The sequence below is a fragment of the Pectinophora gossypiella genome, chromosome 9, assembly GCF_024362695.1.
Source record: "Pectinophora gossypiella chromosome 9, ilPecGoss1.1, whole genome shotgun sequence".
Classification (NCBI taxonomy): Eukaryota; Metazoa; Arthropoda; class Insecta; order Lepidoptera; family Gelechiidae; genus Pectinophora; species Pectinophora gossypiella.
The window spans coordinates 8,236,881-8,261,007 of record NC_065412.1 but is presented as its reverse complement, the minus strand read 5'-3'; the positions used below and the strand labels follow the sequence as shown (position 1 = coordinate 8,261,007).

At 36.9% G+C, this 24,127-nt stretch overlaps 1 protein-coding gene across 3 annotated transcripts in view; it reads right to left on the bottom strand.

Moving 5' to 3' along the window:
- The window catches only part of LOC126369484 (uncharacterized), a 156,668-nt gene that overhangs the window by 132,251 nt on the left and 290 nt on the right, over window positions 1–24,127 (bottom strand). For 2 of the 3 annotated variants that reach the window (XM_050013910.1, XM_050013912.1), the window contains exons 2-3: window positions 2,717–2,998; window positions 1,256–1,288 (exon numbers count right to left, since the gene is read on the bottom strand). In XM_050013910.1, coding sequence (XP_049869867.1) covers window positions 1,256–1,288; window positions 2,717–2,812 — 129 coding nt within the window. In that variant the 5' untranslated portion in view covers window positions 2,813–2,998. The remainder of the gene's footprint in view (window positions 1–1,255; window positions 1,289–2,716; window positions 2,999–24,127) is intronic. The other variant, XM_050013911.1, reaches the window with a different exon arrangement.

Here is a 24,127-nt window from a genome sequence, read left to right as displayed (position 1 = left end):
CGGTTTATGTGTTATGATCCACTTCGTAGGTACCTTTTTCAAGATTTTCTACCTTACTTTTATCATTCTTTTGTCGCTATCAATGTCTTAAAAAATTCTTTGAGAATTTGCTTTATCAGGTTTAATTCAAAAAATCGACGAGACGGTTCGATAAAAGGTTTATAGTACCCTATCCTTGCGCTTTACTTTGCTCGTCTTAGCTGGGGCACTTCCGTGCCCCCGAATCTATCTGATTTTACATGATATGAGCAAGCAGGACAACGTCACAATAATTATTTTATATAGAGTATGTATCTACCGGTAATGTATACCCCAGCATATTCGCGACACGCTACAACTGTTGGTAATATAATTTAATTACAGAATCACACAGGTTTAACCGCAAGCTAAGCTAGCCGGCTGTCACTGGCACGTGTTGGTAATTTGTTAATTAACCACATGTTCGTATTGCATATCACTGGCAAAACTAAAACCTTTATATTTCCTTCTAAGTAGAAGCTGACATAGACAACGATGCTCTAACAGGCGATGATTTACACAAACGTTGATAGCCTATGCGCTGAAAAGGAGACGTCGACAGCCAAACATCATCCCTACTCTTCTTTATTTGTGGCCTAACATTAACTATAATAGCGTACCCCTATAAAGACTTCTATAAAAAAATGTAAGATATGTTAAACAAAAATAATTGGTAACACAAACAAAACCGAAACAAAACTGTACACACCATCTAATTTTAAGTTATAGGTACCTGTCAATTTTTTATCAGCTGAAAAGAAAAGGACGGGTAATCGACAGACATAAAATTTGTGGAACACACGTTAATTTTAGGCAGATATTTAAAAATCCCTTCCAAAATTTTACATCGGCCAATAACCCGACAGAATTAAGTTGACATCACATGTCGAACGGGTTGCATATGAGCGAGATGTCTATTTTATTCGCCCGGGTTATTCCTTCAATTTAAAATTAACGGTTGTCAATCATCCGTCCCTTTCCTTTTCGGCGGATAAGAAAATTACATGTAAAACTTAAAATAAAATTAGGATGTGTCTACAGGAATCGTGGCCAATCTGTTAAAAAACATAGCTTTTGTTAGTCACATTTACAGCTATGGTTATGGTCTTCGTCAAAATGTCTCTTTACGATGCAGTTTAGTACTTCGTAAAATGTATGGAGATGGAGATGTGAAGGCAGCGAGCGTGATTGATTATTGTTTGGGAAGCAAACAACACACACGGTTGATTCTACTTACTTCGAGAGAACGCTCCAGAGAATCACTGTAACGCTGCAAACAAACCATTTATGACTTCAATTTGGAAAGCAATCTTCTTAATCCATATTCTTAAGTAGGTAAATATAAAAAACAGGGGTGGGTTGCGTATAAAGAAAGTATTGGAACAATAAATATAATATAATGATAGGTTTATATAATATACAGGATATAATATTTACTGTGTTATTGGTTTTAAAAGTATCCTGTTCCAAATATACACTGTCACGGGCTTTACTTCATGTACTTCCACAATCAGTTGAGAATTTTTAATTGGATAATAATAAGTGTGTATTCCTACTCTCAATTACGTTTTAATTCCAACTACCTCTGTATAAATGTAAAAAAATCAATCTTTATTTATTAAACATTATTATTATTATTATTAGCCTATATGATCCCACTGCTGAGCAAAGGCCTCCCCCATATTCTTCCAAGTATCCCGGTTCTGTGCGAGCTCTATCCAGTCTTTTCGATAACCGTCGAGATCATCGCGCCATCGTTTCCGGGGTCTACCACGTCTACGGTGTCCGTCCTGTGGTACCCAGTGCATTAAACATAGGTACATTATATAAATTCACGCCTATTTCTCAACGGAGTACTATGTAATTCCATTTGCTTCGATTCTGATAAGTATACCAATACCACTGACATATCTATGTCAGAATCGAATCTACCACATTCATCAATCGTTTCATACACCCCTGCCAGTTCAGAATAAATGCCACTAAACTTTTTTAAAGACATTCCCGATTTGGACACGACTAGAATAAACGGCTAAAATAAAACATTGTTTCAAAAATCTTCAAGCGCCGAGTCCGGGATGCTCTTAGTTTAATTAGGCTTTATTTTTCTAGACAAGAGGTCGTTTGTCTGAGTGGAGAATGCGACGGGGTACAAACACTATCACAGTCCGAGCTAACTGCGTTGCACGTATAATACAATTGTCTTGACAAATCGCAGTGGTCCACAAAGTACTGCTGACGACAGCAAGAGAAACGTTTGAGATTTTATACCGTGAAATTTAATTGTACATAATCTGATACCGCTGTGGAGAATCCGTTAGTTAAGGACCGCAGATAGCGAAAATACTATTTCAGCCTTTATGCGCACAATACAATACTATCGCAGCGTTACTCGCCTTTCAGGAGAAATGCAGCATTGTTCAAACAGATAGAACTACTACGATTACATTCATATGTTTACTAGTAAGGGGTGCTCACAAAGCTGTATAATTTAAAACTAAATTCTACAATAGAAAGTGATCGAAAATAAATGAAGACAGTCTAATAACATCGATTCTAATAAATAGTTGGAACTGACAGAATATATTCAACTTGTTGTACTTATGTAGGTACCTATTGTAGATAGGTATGAACATATGCTATATTCACGTCGCGTCTGCGATGACGTAATTGAATTCCGTAATAGCCATGTACTCACCCTCGATATCCTCAGAGGCTGGTTCTGGTCGGAGCCCCCATGCATGCGGAAACCCCATGGCGCCCCACCAGACAACTCCACCTCCCTCGCAGTCATCGCTTGGCCCTCACTCCATCGCTTTTCTCCAACACAACGCCAGATTTCACTCCCCTAATGAACCGTCAATGTACCGGGAAACTCTCATCGTATCGCTTAAATTACTTTCTAAAGCCTTGTTTGGAAGCTCGTAGTCATTTTGTATCACAATTAAGTTTGAGTCTCTCGGTGAAGGGAGGGTCTCGCCTGGAACAAACATTTAATATTACTTACAATAGGTACAAGATGCAATTAACATAGACCTAGTAAATACGTAACTTCTGAGAATAATTATGTATAAATAGGTATTTTTGAATAAAATCGCTTGTCATTTACAAAGTAAAGTAAGACTAAATGTTCTTTAATCTCAATGAGGGAATTTCCAAGCCACGTTGTCCAAAAGCGTGATTCTCTTGCTGTTCTTTGATCAGAAGTGATCTTTGCTCAATGTTGGTAATGGCAGAGGCAACACTGTACAGCGCCATCTACATTTTTATTTGAGGGTATCTCATTATAAAAGTAAAAAGGTCGCAGCAATATGTTATCAGGTTCGCTCTCGTTAACCAATAAATTTAAGCTACCACCTGGGCGGTTCAAATATATTTAGATTTATGAACTCTCTTTCCATTCAATTAAATGGGCCATAACACATTTAAATGTCTTCAGGAGGTGGAACAGATGATTTCAAAGGATGCTCGTAAACTTGTCGTATTGTTTGTGACGTTAAATTATTTAGCTGATTGTAACTTATTACCACTCACGTCAGACTGAGTACTGCGGGGCGGAAGGCAAGAGGGAAACCGCTGCTCTATTTTTCCCTAAAAAAGTAGCATGGAATATCCTACACCGACTAGAGCGTGGCTCTTAGATTAGTGATAATGTAATTTATTCATACCATCCTAGAAGTAAATGGAAATCTATGAACCAATGTTTCTATCATCTTGGTATGATGTAGAAGTCTAAATAATTAAAATTGTGTGTAACCGACAAACTAAATATCACAAAGTAAACAGTTGGGCCTTAGTGGGACGTCATGCAGTCCTGCATAAATATATATTTGTTAATAATGTAGGCTCGATTTTGACCACAATCTCACCTGATGGTAAATGACGATGTGGTCTACGGTGGATCACGTTTACCTAGCAAATGTCTATTCACTCTAGGCGTGAAGACTCCCAGATGATGATAATAATTTTATAATAAAAAGCTCCTTGTTTTTTGGAGCCTATGTTTATTTTAACTATGTTTAATTAACAACGTTGAGAAAACTGATGATATATATGTACAAATATTCATCATCATCTCACGCTCTTGTCGGTGTAGCATTTTCCATTCTAGTCTATCAAAGGCCAATTCCTTGACTTCCCTATAAGACACGACGTTAACCTTTTCTTTAATCTATTCCATGTAAGCTCTTCTTGGTCTTCCCCTTCCTCTCTTTCCTTCTAGCAAATAAAACAAATAACAAACAAATACAAATATTACGGGACTATAATATTTTCACTAACAGCACTGAAGAACTGAATCTGATATTTATATCAAACAGAGCTTCTGTCAGAAAAGTCTCGTTATTAATAAAGTATAAGGTTTTTTTTTTGTTCCAGTCGTGGCTAAAAACAATGGGGAATAATTGATGCTTTTCTTTTTTGCAATCTAGCTAGGTTGTTCTATGTGAGCTTAATACGTAAGTATAACGTCGTAAACTAGGAATAATGACTGCGAGGTCGGTGCTGCAGCTGAAATATTTTCAGGCTGTGATGTGGCAAGGCCGAACGGTACGAGAACATTGAATCATTCTCTAAATTCCACCGTAACCATATATTTTTAGACGCGCTCGTGTAATATGTCAATAATAAATGTATTTTCTGTCGGCATTTCTATTTGCAACGTTATCTCTTACGTCATTGCGATACTTTTTCATTTTTACCTCAGCAACAATGGATAATTAAGTTCGGGAAATCCTGCCAACAGATATTGAGAAAATAAAGACATATTATGTCTTTTCTCGTCATCATTGTCGATTCATCCTATCTTTACCACTTCCACGGCCACAACATTTTATCAATCAATCCTATGAATTGTTGACAACGAGTTACCTAACTCTACAACTAAGCGATATACAGCCTCAAAAGAATTCGCTATTTCAAGCAGTTCAAATTAACAGACTGTAGTAATCAATTTCTAAATACCAGTGGTAACAGAGTGGTCGCTATGCCGTGCAAAGCTGCGGCATGTTTTGTGGGCAATTTAGCCTAAACAACACCGTCCGACCGGCAAACATCCCCACGCATTCTGCTCCGACCAATTTTGCAAATTGAAAGCGTATTATTATCTAATAATTTCCGAAAATTGGATACAATAACGTCAAATATGCTCCAAATACGAGCATCAAGTGAATATTAGCTCTTCATTGATAATTATCAAACAATAAAGATTCTAATTTGGCATTTTGTGCTTGCACCTACTCGAATGGAATGAATAATATAAATTTATGCATCTCACTGTAATTATGCTTCCCTATTTGTTAAGTACTTACTTACTGAAATTCGGAATTTAAAGTTCCAGCGTTGTATAATACTTCATAAAATATTCCGCAATAATAATATTCAGAACATATGTAATTAAAATGTATTTACGAAGAAATCAAAATTAATCTTAGAAATTACAATACCAGCTCAACTTTGCATAGAAATTCTGCGTGATATTATTAAATGTACAGGAATTTCAATAGTACATGTCAGCATTGAATGAGCATAGTCGATACATCGGAAGCTGCGAGTGACACCTGAATGCTACCCTCTTCCCTCCTCCGTGACACGATGACGTCACACGTCGCCTCCCTTGACCCTCTTTCACAGTTACTTATCAATTCTGCCACATTGAAACGCGAAATTGCTTTTCGGCGAAAATATGTCACGAGTGGGCGATATATTCAGAAAGAAATTAAAGTTGTACCTTCATGTTGAATTTCACACTTTCAGGTTTGCTATAAAGAATTTATTTTAGAAATAAGTTTTAGGTAGGTATTTAATATATGATGTGGCGTGATATATCTAATTCTATCTTAAGATTTTGCTTTTAAAGTTTATCTGTAGGTAACCTAGTTACCACATTTTTTTTATTAATGTTTCCTACATAAGTAACTAAAAGCTGTTTTTAGCGTCATCGCGTAAAATTAGAGCCAAGATCGCCTGATCACCCGGGTACTTCTCAGTAATATGATTAGCGTTATGTTGTTTACAAGGACGTGTTAGAACTCTTAGTTAGAAAAAATAAATGAAATTGCTTATGTAGATTTAAAAAGGCAATCATACGTCAGGTATTTTCATCAGGTTCACGGACTGTTGAAAGGCAGCCGTGTGTATATTTTGTTAGATGACATGAGCGCCTTTGGAGGGTCGAATTGTTCTGTTCGGAAACCTGATGAATGAACGTGATGTCGTGTACTGTCGCTCTGCTGAAGGGCTTTCGCACTGACTGAGCGTTCAGCATTTGCAATTCGCAAAAAATCTAGGAAGTATTTCTAAACCTTATTTTTCTTCTTCATCATTCTTTGCAGTCTTCTGTATTTCCGAATTCATATAACCCGGGTGCTTTCAAGGCCAGAGTGAACAGGCACCTTCTGGGTGAGCTCGCTCCATCTTAGGCCTCGTCAATGCGTTCGGGCTAGTCTGGGGGCAAGAGCAAACCCATCAAAGGTAAAAAAACCTAAGCAGATACCTGAAATAGGTACTGGGGGAATAATGGTGCTAATTCCTGTAAACACCATCTAATTTTATATTAAGTTATATCTGTCATTTTATTATTCGCCGAAAAGGAAAGGGACGAGTAATCGACAAGCATGAAATTTATGGAACACACGTCAATTTTAAGCACAGTTCTAAAACAACCCTATAAATATTTTGCATTAGCTAATAACCCGACAGAATTAAGTTGACAGTACGCGTTTTGCATACCAGCGAGAAACCTTTTTGATTCGCCCGGGTTTCATTCATTAATTTACTCATTCTTCCTAAAATTAAGAGCTGTCAATCATCCGTCCCATTCCGTTTCGGTGGATAAGAAAATGATAGGTATAACTTAAAGTAAAATTAGGAGGTGTCTGCAGGAATCGGGGCCATTAATGACCTAAAAGTAATATTTTGTTAATATTAGTTTTCAAAGGTCAGCCGCAGGGCAGGTGCAGTTTTTACTAACACAGTTGGCTCGACCATTATAGTCGGCGATACGGCTCACCACCTATCAGATTGGTCTAACAGAAAGCTCGGTAGGGTGTGGGTACTTAATTCATCTTTCGATGGAGCCGTTTGTTTCAAATGTCTTGTCATACGACGTTTTTTTGTCTGACATTTTGTCCATGTCTGAAAGACCCCTTGAAAATAGGACAATGATATCATGCCTATATGAGTGACTGAGTGTATCTGTTTCAACAATGCCCTGTCCGGTACGGTCCGTACGGAAACCTGAATCCACGTGATTGATAGGACTGTTTCAGCCGTAAATAGCGTCCAAGAGTGACAGTACAAAGACGGTAGCTTTTAATAGCACATTGACTCATACTATAGGTACATTTGGATAATCGAAGGTTAAATATAACGGTGTTACTCATGTGCCAACTATACACCTTTTAGAACATAATAGAATGTAATATTATATTACGTAAAGGTGACGTGCGTTGCATCTTCTAGGATGGCCGAGTTACAAATCATAAGTAAATTCTAGGGGTAGTATCCAGTCTTGATGGTTAAATTCAATTCAAATTCAAAATTATCTTTATTCAGTAGGTAATGTAGTTACACTTTGAATTGTCATTTTTTACATAACGGACGTCTCATCCGCCTAAAACTACTGCAGGTTTTCACAACCTGTATAGCTAGGGAAAAGAAGCTGCAAGAAAAACCTCAGCACGGGTCCTAGACTTTTTTTTTTAAATATACTGTTATACAATTTAGTAATTTCGCTGTCTAATATCAGTCCCCAGACAGCTAATCCCACGCAGTCATATCTTATAGATAATCGCTAATCTTATAATAACCATTTTTACAAGGTTTCTGTTTAAAAATAATTTTAAAGGTAAATAATGTGATACACAATTCACTACGTACAGTCATTACATACTACAGTGCTTCAATGTTCCTCGCATTCATCACATTTCTAAATACAACCAATCTATCAATCTTGTAAGTTTTCGAAAATCCGAACAAGCACTGGCAAGCAGTAGAAGAAGCAGGTTGGGGTGCCTCCCTAATGTCGCCGTCAACAACAAAGGGTTTGCATATGGTGTGTTCCGTGAGCTGGCTTGAATGAAGTAGTCCCCAATCCATTGGAATCGATGCAAAATTTACGTCGAGTTGCCGAAACTGACCTGTGGATACCATTAGAACCTAGTTAGGGAATTAAATTGTATTTTTTTCTGATGTGATTTGCCACAAATCGCGTTTGCCTACGTAACTTGACTGGAAAATTTTCATATGGAGCACAACAGTCACAAAAAATACAACGTGTCTGGGGGTACCAACTGCCAAGTTGGGTGCGAACATCGGACCAAGATATTCTATAAACGGATTATGTCGCAGAGAAGCGGACCGAGATGGGCCGATAGCGATAAGCTTTGCAGAATACTACGTCAGCGAGGCCGATTCGGGAAACTGAGGTAAGTACCTATATTTACTGTCACTAGCAGATTGGCCTGCACAATCGATCGATTGGATTGTAGCATTTTTAAATTAAAAATCCCTACCTTAGGGATTTATATTATATTTTTATATATTACCTTAATGTTCTAAGCATTATTTATTATGTGGGGATTTCCTTTGGTGATTTTTTTATTTCTTACGCACTATTACGTCAGTTGATACTAATTGCTGTTGAGTCAGCCTTTTGATATTGATATATACATCACTGATTCGTGGTTTTAGCTTGCCAAACAAACATCAAAGGGAAACTATTAATAATCTAACTAAAAAATTAGCAGTGTAGTTCATATTTTGTGGTTTATTTTAGATGTTTGAATCAGAGCACTTAGTTAAAGCGTAACATGTCTATTACCTACTCAATTTCGCAAGAAGCATGATAGATTACTATGATTAAAAAATACTTCAAAATAAATGCTACTTTGAATGCGATTTCCTAATTTTATGTAAACTTTAAGCTGTTTTACAAATAAGCGACATAAAGTAGGTACTTATTTTAATACTGTTCGAAACAGTTATGGAATTAACGTTGATTGACTTCAGTAAAATAATACGTCTTTAATGTTAATATTGCTAAGAATGGAATAAAACTAATGTCTCCCATGTAGTTCTTTGTTTGTTTCAATAAGCATTAGCTGTAAGTACTTACGATTGAGGTCGTAAAAGGGCAATACTAATAAATACGTCTCGGGCCAAAATAATACTGCGTAACACAGATTTAATGGGAACCATGTCGCGGTTCTTGTAATTAATTAAATTGACCCTTACCCCTAGGCGACAGAGGAGCTCCAAACCAATTTATTGAAGAACCGATTTCAACCCTGAAACTGCCTGTTAAGAGCACATTTCGCAGTAACCCAACATGGTCAGCAGCGGGAATTGTCTAAGAATTTTGTATTTTATTACTTGGAACTCACCTAGTGATTTCCTAAAGGGTCGACTGTTAAGAGAGGAGGTTTATCCCTCGCCTGTTGTGGTACCAAGTTTATATTTAGGGTTATTAGAAACATTCCAAGGCTTAAATTCGTGTCCAACGTAATGGATACTTTGACACTTTGTTTATTATCTTTGACGTTATTCAAGGATGGTTTCTATATCGATAAGAAATAATTCATGAGTAACGTTGAGATTCAAAGCCTGGTTGAAGTTAAAGATACGAGGTGGAAATTGGAAACTGCCTGAAGTTTAAAAGTTGGTCTGATATAAAGCAGAACATTTGTGAGACTAGAGAAGTATGTGCTGAGAATCTCTAAATAAGTCTGGGTAAATGAAAAGAGGAGCTTGCCATATTTTACGTGTCGATAGATATTGTGTGGCGCTGTACGGGAGGCTTTCGATGGATGGCACAACGGGTGTCAGTGTGATTTATATTAGCCCTCGTCTCGATACATTACGAATGTACATACATGAATATGTTGTTAGATTCATGCATGATCACATCATAATATTACTCTCTACTATCATAGATATTCGATCACTTTTTATGGAAGTACAGTCAGCGATATGTAGAGGTAAGAATGTACGTCTTCATTGGTGCTATTTCTATCCAGTCACCATGCCCATCATATTTTCAACATTAATATTCAAATACCTACATGTTATCCATCGATATGTAATGCACATGTCTACGACATCTAGAAAAATAGAGTGGGGCATATCAATACGAAATCACCGGAAAACATTAAAGCTAGCAGACATCAGCGCACAGAACATTGGATGGCACAAGACCGTGCCGACGTCTGGTGAGCAGACGTGCTCAAAATTAGGTCAATGTGATTGTATGAGTAAACCATGGTACGTAAATACCGATGCCCGATGTACGTACCTACGTACATATTCGTCGATTACGACATTGCAAGAATTTTTCACCAAGAACCAGCGCATTTTACCAACAAAAAGGTTTTGGAAATTCCAATTTTGTAATTAGGGGAAAACACAAGCGGCTGGTCATTCCATACCTCTGCCGTCTTATAAGGAATGACAATTTTCCCAACATTTCTGCGTCTTTGTCTACAAATTTAATAAAATCAATAGAAATAAACGTTGATTTAACAAGAAGCGAAATAAAAAGAGATGTCCGAAGTTATACCATCCGAACAAAGCATTAATTATCCCCAACAAAGTTTCTTTAACGAACTTAATGTTTAAGTTAAATTTGATTCATTATAGAAGTTGTTTTGTTGTACCCTCGGGCGAGCTAACAATACAATGCATAAAATTAACAGGTGAGCAAATAATAGAGAAAAAGTTGCACAATTTCTTTTACGTTCGACAAGTTTTGAACAAAACGACTGTAGTTGTCCAACTTAATCCTACTAACATTATAAACGCAAAAAATTGTGTGGACGTTTGTTACACTTTCACACAAAAACAACTGAACAAATTTTGATGAAACTTCACAGTAATTTTGCTTATAACGCAGAGGCTGTAATTTCTAACGATACATATTATGCAAACGCAGTCGCGGGCGGCCGCTAGTATTTATTCAGATATTTACAACAACTGTCATGTGTACCTAGGTCAACATAATATTTGTAGATAAGTTTTTTCTCTGCCATAAAGATTACTTTGAAAATTCTTCATAATTTTAGCACGAATAGACACGTTTTTATACACAACAGAGGTCAATAAGAAATAAAGAAACCCTTTTTTCATGCAGCTTCTTTTCTCCGGATATACAGGTTGTGAGAAGATGCAGTAGTTTTAGGTGGATGCGACGTTCATTATAAATGTAAAAAAAAATACCATTCGAGGGGTAGTTATGTTACCTAGTGAATACAGATATTTTTGAATTTGCATTTAATATTTTTTTACACTGACTTTTCCAACTTTGAAATATAACTTTGAAATATCCATTGCGTTACAAAAAATATTCATATCACAAGAACTTATAACTACTTCACATTGTATTGCTTCTATTATATACCATAAGACAGAACAAACAGGCATCAAAGGTTTGAAAACTTTTGTACACATTTACTCAACAAACATACAATCGCACTTCCAAACAAGTCGCAATGTGGCGCGGACGCGAGAACAGAGTGGAGGAGAGTGCAGGCACGCGGTACCGGTGGGGTATACTGATTATGTATTGTTTCATGCATTTAATCCCCGTCCGGTAGATGTGTATAGGCTATTTATGATATTTTTATGTATTTTTCAAGTAAGGACTAACTTCACCTAGTTTGTATGCACGCCCAAACTATTACTCGAAGTGCGAAAAATGTACATATTCGCCGAGTCACAATTATTATTCACGACGACGTAGGAATTATTATGTCAGATTTTCTCGACATTTTCAATTGCATATTCACTTGGTTGGCAGGGTCTGAACGTTTCACCCAGAAACGGATTAAGATAGAGTTTTCTGGGTGATAGAGTAGGTGACATCATTTAAGGGTACTTAAGTACCTATTTAATTTAATCAAACATGATCTATGAAATGCAAGCAATTTCTACGATCACAGTTTAGTCTTGGATAGATTTAGATATTATAGTCTAACTTTCTAGTTCTGTTGGAAATTAACCTTGTGTTATATTATTATAATAAAGGACACATAGAATTGATCGTGTGAATTTGTGTCAGATCAAGGAAACTAACATAAGGGTAGATAACAAATTAAACCTTAATTATTTGTTCGTATACTTAATCAGGGAATTAGCTTTTGAGCTACATACGAATAAGACTACGGCATCATAGGTTCACTTTCATACTCAACATCAACCTTGGAAACAAAGATAAATTTCGATGAACTGTATTCCATGTAACGTGAAGAAATAAATAAAACGAATGACGGCTCGCCTAAATCCCGGTCTGTGCGGTGGTGGGCGCTCACTGCTCATTCATTCTGCGGATTTATCGCCGTCGAGCCACTAAATGCATATTCTCCGCGAATCGCTAATGCCGCCGCATTTTATACTTCTTACTTTATGCCACTGATTTGTGCTGGGGTGACTGTGACATATTACATATTTTTAACCTGACTTTGGATACTTACTTACATTTTTGTGTGCAAACTCAACTAAGACGAAATTATTTAGTATTCACTTAACATACATAGATAAACACCTATATACGTCCCACTGCTGGGCCAGGCCTCCCCTCAATCAACCGGAGGGGGTATGGAGCATACTCCACCACGCTGCTCCAATGCGGGTTGGTGGAGTATTTAGTATTAAGATTTAATAATAAATTATGCTCGGTATACCTAGCATAGGATGAACAATAATGACTACTTACATCTATATTCCTTTTAACCTAAGACAAAATTATTTACTAAGTACTAAGTTTTAATAAATAAGTAACAAATGATGCGGCCGGAGATAACTTCTCTTGTAAATGCTATTGCCATTTTGTAGCAGACATTTTTAACAAAACTTAATTAAGTGCGCCGCTCTATTGTGAACATAACATGTTAGATATTTCAATAATGTAAGTAAATCAAATAAATATCGCACTAAGCAAAGTAAATTCTATAGATGCTTATCAACTTTCCAACATTTCCATCTGAACAACCATTAGCATATCAGTTATTGTACAAAAGATAAATTATATGCGCACGCATACATTAAGGTAATTACTCTGAAATTGTTAAAATTAATTCCGCAACTTTGCCAAGCTCAGTGTGGTGTGCAAGATAACTATGTGCAAGTTGTTTCATTCTACACACTGCAGCAGTTTAGAAAATATTATAGAATGTTGGCATTATTGCGTTATATATTATATGTCGTGGCCAAATCTTAGAATTGATCATTTCGAAATAGCCAACTTAGGTTAACCATATCGTTGACTCGTCAACGTTTAATGATATTTCAATCAACGTTTGGCCATATCGTTAATGCAGGCGGTGTTCATGTTATGTGGTGTAATAAAAATTCGAATAGTCGATTAAATTCTTAGGTTTAAAATTATTTACCTAATCGATATGGAAAATTGTACAATTACAGCGATTCGTCAATTATAATTATCAATAAAGTTATAAATATAATCGACACCAGCGCCACTACCGGTGGATAATGTTACTATTTTTACGATATGATTGCCAACGTTTGGCCATATCATGAAGTAATCATGCATTTAGTTGCTCATATCGTTAAACGTTTTGTGTTCATTGATCTGCCCAAACTATATCATGATGTGGCCAACGTATGATATTCTATGTCATTGTCATGAAATGTGACCATTTCATGAAATGATCGAGCACATCATGAAATGATCAATTCCAAGATCTGGGCCCCGACCTATACAAAACAAAACAGAAACAAAAAACATAAAACTAAACTCACACAGAGCGAAACACGCTGTGCGGCATTTTGTGATTACATAATAAAACCTTACTTGTTTATTAATAACGAAACCTACGTAATTACCTATACGCGATGGGTGGATCACCTATCAATATAATGCGGTTCATCATAACTAAGTATATCTATACTCTGTCGTAGCATGTCGCTCGCATATCGCGCGCGTTGCCGTAATTGAGCCAATAGATTCAGTTTATTTATCGTGGAGCAAATAAGGTTGGCTCATTTGTCACATCGCGGGCGATAGTGTGCTACATGCTACGGCTGCAGGGAACATCAATGGTAAGAATGGTTTACTTAGGTAACCTGCTGAATGACAAACCTGCAGTCAAGAGACTGCTGGACTGTATCAACTAACTGTACGATGAAATGTTACGTATAATGAAGGAGATGATTTACATGTATTAGTCAGATCTGAGCACGTATATGTAGGTGAGCCGTGATAGCCCAGTTGGTAGAACGCTGGCCTCTCACTTTGAGGTCGCAGGTTCGAAACCAGACATCGTGAGGAAACCCACATTCCCGAGAAATGCATTTTCGGAGGTATGTGACCTAACCTGTAATGGGCTGGTTTTCCATCCGCGGGTTGGAAGGTCAGACAGGAGGTCGCTTCGGGATAAGATAATTAGACACAACTTTTTTGCTTTTCATCCCAAACCATACCAGGGTAGTTTCCAACCAGTCAAATCAGTTATTTTTTACTTTGGAATTTGTGAATTGTAGCGTTGACAGCGACTCCCCGAACGGCGACTGCTTGACATCACGTACATTTCTCTTTATTCATGAATAAGTTACTTATATAGAAAAAAGAAAACGTTTTTTGTCACCTTTTCGGTCTTTTTCTCATAATGTATCTTTGACCTAGGAAACTAAGTAACCAATACTAACACACTCCAGTAAATGCATCAATTTACTGTATGTATGCTTAGTATTTATAACACAGGATCTGTATTCATGCTACTCAAAGCACTTCATTCAAAGATACGGCTGGTCAATAACCCATTCACATATCGCCTCGTTGTGGGCTGAAATTACACACTGAACACAAAGATATTGTTCTTACAAGTACCTATTGAGCACTGATGTAGGTATCTACTATTATTTATTTATATAAAGTACTGCCACATGGTATACATTAAACATTTACTACTAAATAGATCGCAGGACCGATCGTCGTGGAGATCCTTGGGGGAGGCCTATGCCCAGCAGTGGGCGTCGTACGGCTGATGAGATCTATGTACGCCGTTAATGTGGTCTACATCAGATCCTTTTACAATTTTAAGATTATAAAAGGGTCTGTTTGTAACAATGAAGGTTATAAAAAATATATATTTACATATCTAACCATGCCATGTACTTAGTTAAGAGACTTTTTGTAATTATTTATTTTTATTTTGGTGCAATAAAGTGTATTTGTATTGTATTGTATTGTATCTAACATAAATGTTCTAAAAGCTTACTACTACTTATACTTATATTCCCCAGGAATGTTTGCCTAAAGCAAGGGGCACTGCACAAGTGAATGGAAATTAAACAGAGTCAATTTGCTTTCTAAAGAAATCCCATATATTTATGCACGTTCTTTTATGGATTATGATTAAGGGATGCCTACAACGCGATATCGTATGTAGGGAAATTACTTAGAGTAATCCAAATTTAATTCAAAAAATGTTTATGCGGACAACATAAGATCTATAAGGTTAGTAACAAAAAGTTACATACTATGTTAGTTTGCATAATAATAATAAAGAATATAATAATGTGGACGATATTCGGATTTAAATCCGCCCGCCATCCCAATCAGGTGGCACATTAAGGCCGAATCCTATTTATCACAAAAAAACAACATAAACTGAAAAATATTTGAACATACACAAACATACATAAACTCACGCCTATTTCCCACCGGGGTAAGCACAGACTATGGAATGCCATTCGTTTCGATCCTGACACACTTCTCTTGCTTCCTCTACATTCATCAACCAAAATATATATTTTTTTATTTTTTCGAAATATTTGATAAACACAATACTTTATATACCTTATCTACCTGATAAGACCCTTCTTCTTCTTATATTGTGTGGGTTGTGAGGTGGATTACCAACCCCATCAACCCTGGTGTCAGGGTTACTATTGAGCCGCCAAAGGCCCCTGGCATGGCTCATGTAACGACTACTAACTTACATCAATAAGTACTAACCGGGATCAACGGCTTAATGTCGGAAGGTACGTTAAGCCGTTGGTCCCGTACGGATCATCTTACTTTCGGACAATCAGGTGATCAGCCTGTAATGTCCTAACCAAACTAGAGATCACAAAGTGATTTTCGTGATATGTCCCCACCGGGATTTGAATCCGGGACCTCCGGGTCGTGAGCCCAACGCTCAAACCACTGGACCACGGAGGCCGATGTAAGGCCCTAAATACTCGTATCGTTGTGTTGTGACAACATTGTCCGTCTTTTAGACGCTTGTAACAATAAGATTTGCAAATTATATTTCTATTGTCTTTCTAAGTAAGTCTGTTTGAGTGAGAAACTTATCGAGGAAATTGAATACAAATAAATTGTTAAGTTCTACATAAAATTTTCCAAAACGATTGATGAGTTTTGAATGTTAAATTAATAATTCATCGACATTCAGTAATAAATTTTGTTATCATTGCATCACAGATTAATTTTAGAGAAAAACCGTCGGCCAAAAAAAGGCTTTTGGCAAAATACCAATGAACGTTTTGGTTGTATAACGCCTGTGAGTAATCAATATGCAATTGAAACCTCGCAATGTAGCTCATGCTGGTACCCGTGACCTAATTTCGAATATCTCGTTAATTTAACGTATTTTTGATTACAGAACCCGCTGTTTGGGAATCTAATCGCATTTCCTTTGCCACAAAACCGCAAATTGCAAGCTGTTGTTTTTACTGTCGATCGTTATGTTACTGTAGGGTCGACGAAAATCTGCCCCAAAAGGCATCATACAAGGCCTAAGACAAAAATAAAAACTTACTGTGTGAATTGAATTTAAGTCGAGAATACATTTTCAATAAAAACAAATACTCACATACTGTAGATATACAATATACATATTACAATGAGCTAGCTTTTCGTCGTCTTATTTATTTCTTGAACTATGTCAGATACATTTATCTCATCTTCTGAGCGCCTGGATGAAATCGCTTTGAGCAATGAGGCCGCCAGTTGCCGTTGCTAGTGTTAGATAGAAAAGAATCGATCGACCTAATATAGACTGATAGAATACTATGCTCATAAACGTCACAACACTAGCTTACGTACTTTGACAGATCTAATTCTCACCGCGCATTGAGCCGATTGTAAAATATTATCTTATTGAAATATAATCAATAATAATTGGACTGCACTGGTCGTTCTTCTTTTGACGCAATAAAGTATATATTTGAATTTGACTAAGTATATGCCTTCCTCGAATTGCTCGAATGAGCAAAGAAAGATGAATCCGGTGATTGTTGGAGTGGCGCCCATGAGTATTCACAAGACCGAGAGGAAGACCACCAATGAGATGGAAAGACGACATCGTACGGCACGCAAGATATGACTGGATGTCGATAGCCCAAGATCGTCGGAAGTGGAAAAACATGGAAGAGGCCTACGTCCACAATTGGATATGAATTTAGGCTGATATAGATACATAGAAGTATATGCCTAACCAGATATCTCCTACCCATAAAGTTCAAATGTAATACGGACATAAACAATGCGATATAAGGGGAAATATAAAGAAGGTCGCCAGTAAAAGAAGCAATGAATTCGTAAGGAGAGACGACATTCAGGCCCCCACGGTATCAGGCCGGATGCGACGGATCTCGACGTAAAGATAGGTGTTCCGTCCAAATGAGCAGTTCAATTTGACCTTTTCACTCGATAAAAGTATTCCCCTTTGTAACGAAATCGTAGCTGTTAAATCGCTCCATAGATTTCCGATGCTGAATTTCCAGACCACTATTTTCCAGATTTATAGAATATCATTTTGTATCTAGCTGTTTGTGTTGTGGTAAAGATAACTTCGATAGCTCTAGTGGTGTACGTAAACATAGGTCGCGTTGGTTGCTTGAGCGAAAAGGGCGGTTATGCGAAAAAAATCCTACAGACAAGTAACAGAGGGAAGGTGGGAAAACTTACAGATGCGCTGCAAAACGGAGGTTTATATCCCCGGGGAGACCGTTGCTCGACGAGGGCCCTAGGAGATGATTCAGGTAGCTGCATGCACTTTTAAGATGATAATTGATATTTTGTTTGTCCGGCCGGCACCCTCACGCACGGTTGTTGAAGCAAGAATTGAATGAATGATTCGGAAATTTGAGTGAACGTGTTTGATGAATGAATGAGCGCCGCCGGGTGATAGGAGAGGGTATGAAGCGGGAATGACTAATACTTGAACACTAGCCAAAGTCTAGATAATATTATTATAATAGCCTAGTAATACTAAGCAAATAATTACGCCTACTCCTGTTCGGGTAGGCATTGACCACGTAATTCCACTCAGGTAATTACTACTTAATAAAATAAAAATTACGCGTATGTATGTATTTCTATCTATAGTATTCTACTGCATGTCTTCTTGTCACGTAGGTCAGCTGGAAGAAATCTCCTTCTTAGAGATAAGGTTACATATACTTGCTGTTTTCTTTGTATGTTTCATTTGTCTGTTCTATTGTATATAAATAAACAAATAAATAAAAATAATATTTATCATCAACATCAACAATCGAACTCTCAATGGAAGTCTTTACTCTGTTTAATTTTTTGAGTTTAGAGAACATCTTCAAATTCAAAGATACTTTATTGCTTCAAAATAACATGATATAAGTAGTTAGAAAAGAGGCTTAACTAGTACATGGCAAATGGCGGGTTTATAAATTGAGGAAAATATGCAAAAGTTAAAACATGGCGATTCAAATATTTCTAACAGAAGATTGAAAAATTTTGGTATAAATGCTGTTACTATTATAAAATACATAGTCACAGTATTCCATCAGGTTATCATACCCGGTAACCGTCGCTGGTAATAGTAAGTGAGTAACCTTATATTTTTTATTTTGATAAACATCAGATTACACACACAACAGCAACTTGGCATCCGACATTAATTTCGAAAACACTGCAACGTAGAAGGGCGTGACCCGAATGCACGATAGCCGCACAGTTTTAAACATAATTTATTATAGGGGTGAGGGAAGTTATTTCAAAAAAACGTGCTAATCCTCGTTACGAACCGCAGGGTGCAGGACAACTCTAGGGGAGAGTACGGTCATCTGCCGATAAGTGAAGTGGCGTTCCATTTGCCATCGAATTTAAAGCAGAACCACCATAGAATAGTTCTACGTATAGAACGGTAACCCCGCACCAATTTGTATCGGACGCTGACCTCACCCCCTCTGGGTATTAGTTTAGTCTGGGGAGCTTGCTAAAATATATTGCAGTCTACTTACAACACTTATTCGACAAAGAATATTATTTTCTACTGAAAAATATTGGCCCCGATTCCTGCAGACACCGCCTAATTTTATTTTAAGTTATATCCGTCATTTTCATATCCGTCGAAAAGGAAAGGGACGGATGATTCACAGCTCTTAATTTTAGGAAGAATGAGTGAATGAATGAATAACCCGGGCGAATCAAAAGGTACGTCGCTGGTGTGCAATCCGTTTGACGTGCTGTCTACTTAACTGTGTCGGGTTATTGACGGATGTAAAGTTTTTAGACGGTTGGTTTAGATTTGTGCTTAAAATTGACGTGTGTTCCATAAATTTTATGCTTGTCGATTACCCGTCCCTTTCCTTTTCGGCGGATAAGAAAATGACAGATATAACTTAAAATAAAATTAGATGGTATTTACAGGAATTAGCACCAATAATGTTTTTAAGTTCGTATTAAAAGAACTGTTCAAAAATTCTGTTCAATAATTGTTATTCTAAGACAGTGAGTACACTTTTCTTAGGTCATCAGGTTCAATGATCGGTATTCACAATGATAATTATTTAGGCACATTCGTTATGGCGAATACAATGAACATGTGTTAATTGATGATAAATTTCGCGAGAAATCGTACTATCAATTAGATAGACCTAATTTGAAAATATTTAAGAAATTCTTAAGCAAAAGCTAAGCTATTTGAATGCGTGTAGTTATTATAGTGTTTTTGCGAAAATATTCGGAATGCAGAATTCGACTTTGAATATTTTCACCCCTCTGGGGGAGCACCCCCGCTGACGTCACAGTATCTTATACTGTGTTCTACTTTACTACTACAAACTAGTAACCAAATTCCGCTAAGATGACGATGTGACTAGTAGGCACTTAGAACGAATAGGCGATACCCTGTAGTTTAAATATTTAAAGAATTACAAAAGTATTTAAATGTAAGCATGACATAACGAATTCATTTACATGATTAAAATCCACAAAAACAAAGACCAAAATACAATGACCCATGGTCAGGTGTAAATTGCATCTTACGTCATCAGTTTCAGTTCGTAAAATTATACGAGCTATGAAATAGACTGAACGGAGACCATGAGCTCAATATTATATTTGTTATGATCGATTATACTGGAACTGTTGTTTAATATAGAAGATGATATAATATATTACTAAAATCCAGATGAACAGACTTTACTTTATTTATTTATTTTTATTTCATTACAAGAAGGGACCGTGTGCTGACACTAGTTGTCCTCATTAATAAGTAAATAGGTAACCGAACAGGAAATACGCACAGAATATACCTAAGTAATACAATTAAAAATAGATACCGCGAAACGTACAGGTTGCTTTGACTAACAAACCATTACTATGGCAGTTGTTAGGAATAGTACCTACCTACAACCACACACACACGGCTATATACCTAATATAAACGCCAAATACGAAAGGATCGTCCCAAACCTCTCTATAGCTACCACCTTCAACTCGGACGGCCAGCTATTCTGCCTCCAATTTGCGTCCTCCGGATGTACAAAACAAAGTTCTGCTTTGCCAGTCACATTCGAGCGCACGAAAGAAGAGAGTAGGTACCTACTTAGGTCGCCATTGTTGGATACGACAAGGAGACACACACCCCCGACCATACACACCTAATGTAAAACAAAAAATCGTTCCTACCTTTTTTGCCGTGATTTATTGTAGATTTGCCGCAAATGGCATTAACTACTTGGCCGAGAAATGGAAAGCGCTGAGCTCTCACCCGGTACAAAATTTAAGACAACAGGCCTGAGGGTGCTCAGTTGGGCGCGAACCTCGGTTAAGGGCGTCGTCCGAGAAGAAAATATTTGAAAGAATTAATCGACTCTAGTGGGTGGATAGCGATAAGCGCTGAATGTGGGAAATCGACGACCACGCCGGCGGGATCGTATCGAGGTTCTGAAGTGTTTGTTGTCGCGAGCTAAAGTACCTAATTGGGTCATCGGGAGCATTCCTATCACTTCTAATATGATAAACAGCGTAACTTAAAGTGGCAAAAACTCGTATGATGATGCTAATACTATGATCAAAGTGGCCCCAAACTGTATTTTAATTCAAGTTTCCACAAAAATTTAAAAAGCAATTTCGGTTGTACTAAATCGTAATAACAAGCGCAGAAGCACGGATAGCTATGTAACTCCGAAAAGCTCTTTAACCTATTCGTATTTGACATTTTCGTTATGGGTATGACAGAAGAAGGCAGACCCCACAATCAGATGGGAATAATAAATGCCAAGGAGAGAGAGAGAGAGTTATGGGTATGACTGGATGTGTATGTAATAAGCATACCTACGCATGTGTGATCTGGACACTGGCAGTGAAAAGGGTTGAATGAAAGAGATAAGGTCTGCCCAGTCGGCATCGTCATTGCCAGATCGTGCCATCAGCCATCAGCTACCCTATTTATCGTGATGTCCTCACAGATTTCAATTTCGAATATTCCTTTCAAGTCCCTCGACGAAACGAACGATTTTAATAAATAAGGAATGTGGATTGAACTCGCTTTAGAGACGAGTAGCTTCTGTAGGTAATTTAGGTCAAAATATCAACGTCTCTGAGAAAAATATGTTCGAGGATAATCCTCAAATCAAACTAGGTACTCAAATAGCCTACTTACTTAGCTGTTTCAACGCAAACTTGCAGAACTAGGTACTTAACAAATAAAATATCTTTATATTGTAGATTACAATTCAATAATTCATAATTTTCGAGGTCTGAGCTAGCGATCGCCAGTTTAGTTATGTTAGCAACTACTCCAAGTTCAGCTGAATTTCAAGAATTTTACATCGTTCATTGAAAACGGGATCCTTTGACCTTACCCTATATTTTTGTAACGTAAACTGTTTATCCAGATATCGGTTAGAAGCGGGAAGCTCTCGGTAATAATGTTTGCTTAACGCTCCGAGCTATAAACAAGCGATATCGGGTGCGAAATTCTTCGACGGATCTTGGTAATAATGTGTAAAATATAAGTAACATTTGGTTGCCGTTAGAATTTCAATATTTTCAATTACATGCAAGTGGGGTTTGAATGAAACCAGAAAATAACACGTAGAAACAAGGAAGTTATAAAGAGATAGAAATAGAATAGAGATGGAATAGAGAACGAAATTGGGGCGTGCCCCAGTGAAGAAAATAAAGATCGCAAATACTTGATTGACTGACACTAACACAGATTGAAAATCCGTCACGGGAAATTAAAAGAAAAATCATAATTACTAATTTCAGAGCCACGCTCTTGTCGGTGTAGCATTCTCCATGCTACTTTTTAGGGAAAAATAGGGCAGAGGTTTTCCTCTTGCCTTCCGCACAAAATAGGGCAGTGGTTTCCAAAGAAAAATATTGGTTATTAATGATAATATAATAGTTGTGGACAAATTACAGATTTAAGGAACTGGGTTTGCATTAAGAAGAAAAATGATTAAATATCGTTCTACTTGTGCAATTTGAGTCACAAAGAATTTGATGAAGAGTCACTCTTATACCCCACGAAAACGAATGACTTGTAATTACAGGAAATAATAATTTGCGCTAATTTACAGAAGCAATTGTTGTTGTGGCTCCGTTGCTTAGACTACAAGCTGTACATTGTACAAATTAACGAATAATTAACTTTCATTAACACCAAATTGACGTAATAGAACTTGAGCACTGTACATTAATTTGTTCAATTTATATTATATCATCTTTCTAAAAACAAATGGGTGATTAATGTGTACTATGGTTGTTTTATGGTCCACATCGTCGTTTCCCGTTTCTAAAGTATCCATGTTTTTTTTTTACCTAGCCTGAAGTTTTGGTAGGATCAGTTTTTTACAGAAGCGACTACCTGTCTGAACTTCCAAACTGCTAAGGGAAAATCAGCCCAATACAGTTTACCCACTACCTCCGAAAAGGTTTTTTCGGGAATGTAGGTTTCCTCATGACATTTTCCTTCACCGCTGGGGACATGATAATCATTTATGATCCAAAGATGAATTCGAAAATCATTGGTTTAGGCCCGTTGGCATTTGAACCCGTAACCTCGCAGTGAGAGTGAACTAAACTACTACGGCTATCATTACGGGTTTTTTCACGAACAGACTGGGAACAGGAAGGAGTGGAAGAAAAGGAGAGAGTCCTTCGCCCTTTAGTGGGATTCACGTGGATATTATATTAATAAATAATAATATTAGTTGTAAGAAGGTACATAAGCCGACAATCGCTATCCAACCCTTATTGGGGTAGATAGAGCCGCAAGGCTTCAGGATACTTACTTGTAGAGAAATTGTAATTTGTGTCGATGAACAAATCGGACGAATGTATATGTATTTAATATTTTAAAGAACCTATTTGTATGTTACTTACATCAAAATTCTAAACTTAAGTGCGGATAGTTTTTAATAACATATGGCTCTACATAATAGGTACCTCTTTAGAACGGTAGATATCTTGTTATAAATTTAATAAGTTGGTAGGTACCTAAGCACGTAATATAATTCTCGGCACTTAGATACCTTCTAAATTTACAACTTATCTTTGTGTATTAATTGTCCAAGTCTTAACTTTCCATTTAAATATTCCGCACGTATAACGTCTAATTGTAAATTCAATTAGTCTTGTTATTGTCTATATGAGGTACCGAGTAGCGACAAAGTTGGCAATAGCATTTGGACTATTTATGTATAATATCTAGGTTAATAATATTGCATTATTTATAATGTAGGCATTGTCCCGTCTACTTTAATAATGGAAACAAACCTAACCCTTATACCAAGTAATTATGATGCACAGTTTTTTGTTTTAGATTTAGACCTATCTTACAATTTAATTCCCATAAACGCCAAATCAACAGGTACA